Source organism: Phytophthora infestans, genomic scaffold, assembly GCF_000142945.1.
Source record: "Phytophthora infestans T30-4 supercont1.39 genomic scaffold, whole genome shotgun sequence".
Lineage (NCBI taxonomy): Eukaryota > Oomycota > Peronosporomycetes > Peronosporales > Peronosporaceae > Phytophthora > Phytophthora infestans.
In genome coordinates, this window is record NW_003303720.1 from 787,789 (window position 1) to 790,299 (window position 2,511).

Consider the following 2,511-nt stretch of genomic DNA (forward strand, 5'->3'; position numbering starts at 1 on the left):
GTTGGCTTCGGAGCTGTTTGAATTAATGTTACGTTTTAACGCTTGAGTGTTCTTCACCTTGACGTTCTAATGGCAGCTTTGGAGGCCGGGTTATTGGTCCGTAGATGTTGTTCTTACGAAAGTGTGCTTGAATTGAAGGGGTTTCACATGAGAGAGGGATAGTGGAAGTTGTTCACATAATTTATTATCTCTATAGCGAAAAGATGTAAGGTATAAGTCCTTACATACTTGACCTATCATAACTTAAGCTCAGCGCAAATTTCCTCATCTTTCTCCAGTATGCTAAGTGGAATGCTAGCTTCATGTAGCGCCAGGTTTGAGCCAATACGGGCGTCTGTGAGGAAAGCTATAGGCCGAGTCCATCGTCTACCGGTGACCACCGTGCTGTTACTGTTACATATCAAAAATATCATTGCAGTAGTCGTACTGCAAATGTATAAGATATTGCAGGTATGAATCAATTTGAATATCTCAGATCGAGCTGAACGAATGACAGATCTATGCTATATTAAGGAATTGTAACACCAGCTGTATCATGTTAACCATGATGGTAAGAAACACGATGGGCGTCATTTATTGAAATTTATCCAAAATGATTGGGAATCTCCGGCTGCTATCCTGCTTAAGCCAATCGTAGAGACAGAAACGCTGTACGTGGCAGGCTATTAATTGCAAAGAATTCTGCAACAAATAGTGGCAGCCAGAATGAAGGGGAAGGGCTTCGAATTTGCAGAATCCGACGTCAGATTCGGACTCAGCACCCATTTTTACCCTATATATCTAAATGTCGATATAGGTTTTAGAGCGGCAAAACACCTTTATTATAGCGCAAAGTCCGTCCAAGGTTTGGTGGCCGGGACAATAGGCAGCATCGCAGATGCCCAGGAGTGGCATGCGAGTTGCGGTCAACACGCGAAGAAGCGTTCACGGGTACATGTATTGAGCAACGCGTTGAGGCTCCTGTCTTGCCATGGAGTAATTTGCGGAAGCCCCGCTGGAAAGCCAGGCAATGGATGGTTGCCGTCTCAAGGCACCAAGACTTTCCCTGCTCACGCAAGCCGTGGCCAATTTGTCGGTACATTCACAATCTGAAATTGTACGAAAGTTGAAGTGCTTTAGAATGGACACATTTTATCACTGGTAGGGGGTATTGTGTAAGCGAATTCAACATTTGGGATGATGAACAGCTAGCTGACACATAGCTGACACAAAAGCGCTATCCATGCTGTCTTCACGTCAAGCCCGTGATCTATTGTCCGCTCGCGATTGGTGACTGCCACATTGCATGTTAATGCCGCCGCGAAAGAAAATGACGCGAGCTACGATGAGCATGATGTCTCCCATTTCGGTGTACCAAAATTAAAATGTTAGATGAGGTCATTGATATTAAATTAATAAATACTCCAGAGTAATACATTTACAATTTATCAGGGTGTCTTGTCCTAATTGCAGCAACCAAAATGGAGCTTGCACGCCCATCACGTCGCTGTAAACCAAGTGTCACTCGACTTTCATCCCCTCCAAAGTGTCATACTTCAAGAGGACGTCTGCTGTCATTGTTGCATCCTTCCTCGAACGCGATAGTGGCACACGCGGGAAAGGCCTGGGCAGTCATGTACGCCATGAACCTCAAATTCTGCTCCTCCCTCGACCTAGCGCCATCAAAAGCTTCGAAGCCGATGAAGCCTTTGCCACTGCTCATTCGCCTACGTGCCTCCTGCAGTCAACTGCGATGTTATCTCTTTCGAACATACTCTCGCATCCGGTCGTGGTTGGGCTGATCGTCGCAGCTGCAGGCGCCACACTCCTGTCCGTTTCCAATAGCTACGCAATCGACTCGGACGATGAAGAAGAGAAAGTCAAACCGGTCCCGTATCTGCCCGGTGGACACCCGATTCTGGGACATACGCTGCTCATGGCTCGCAACCTCGATCGGTTCCAGGACTGGCTGGTCGAGACCAGTGTCGCTCGCAACGGAGCGCCGTTCGTACTGCGCCAACCGGGCAAGAACGACTGGTTGTTCTCGGCTCGACCCGAGGATTTTGAGCAAATTCTCAAAGTGCACTTTGATACATTTATCAAAGGGCCTCAAGTGCGAGAGCTGCTCGATGACTTTATGGGGGAGAACATTGTCATTATCAATGGACATCGCTGGAAATTCCAACGCAAAGCACTCGTCAACTTGTTCACGGCCAGAGCGTTGCGTGACCACATGACTCCGATCGTGCGAAAGTGCGCGTCGGCGTTGCAACGCGTGTTTGCCAAGGCTGCAAGGTATCCAGTATAGACACCTCGGCACCACTATCTAGAAGTAGGATTGCTTTTTCATTGTTGATCTTGCCCCCTACCTTGGCTTGTCTGAACCACTTTCCTGGGGCATGGTACTTCCAGTATCCACGGGACTCCCCTGTTAGCAGATCCATGGATCCAACATCCTCAGATCCACAGGATCCAGTGACCAGACAGACCTAAGGTGGATCTGCAGTGACCTCACCTTGGTAGGCTCAAAGA

At 47.9% G+C, this 2,511-nt stretch overlaps 1 protein-coding gene across 1 annotated transcript; it reads right to left on the reverse strand.

Annotated features, from left to right (window-relative positions):
* Nucleotides 1-1,824: 1,824 nt before the first annotated feature.
* On the reverse strand, nucleotides 1,825-2,214 carry PITG_15896 (uncharacterized protein; the record flags this gene model as incomplete). Its single annotated transcript, XM_002898084.1, has 2 exons — nucleotides 1,825-2,087; nucleotides 2,148-2,214. 2 exons carry the CDS (start codon nucleotides 2,212-2,214, stop codon nucleotides 1,825-1,827), a joined length of 330 nt encoding a protein of 109 aa, XP_002898130.1.
* Nucleotides 2,215-2,511: the final 297 nt, after the last annotated feature.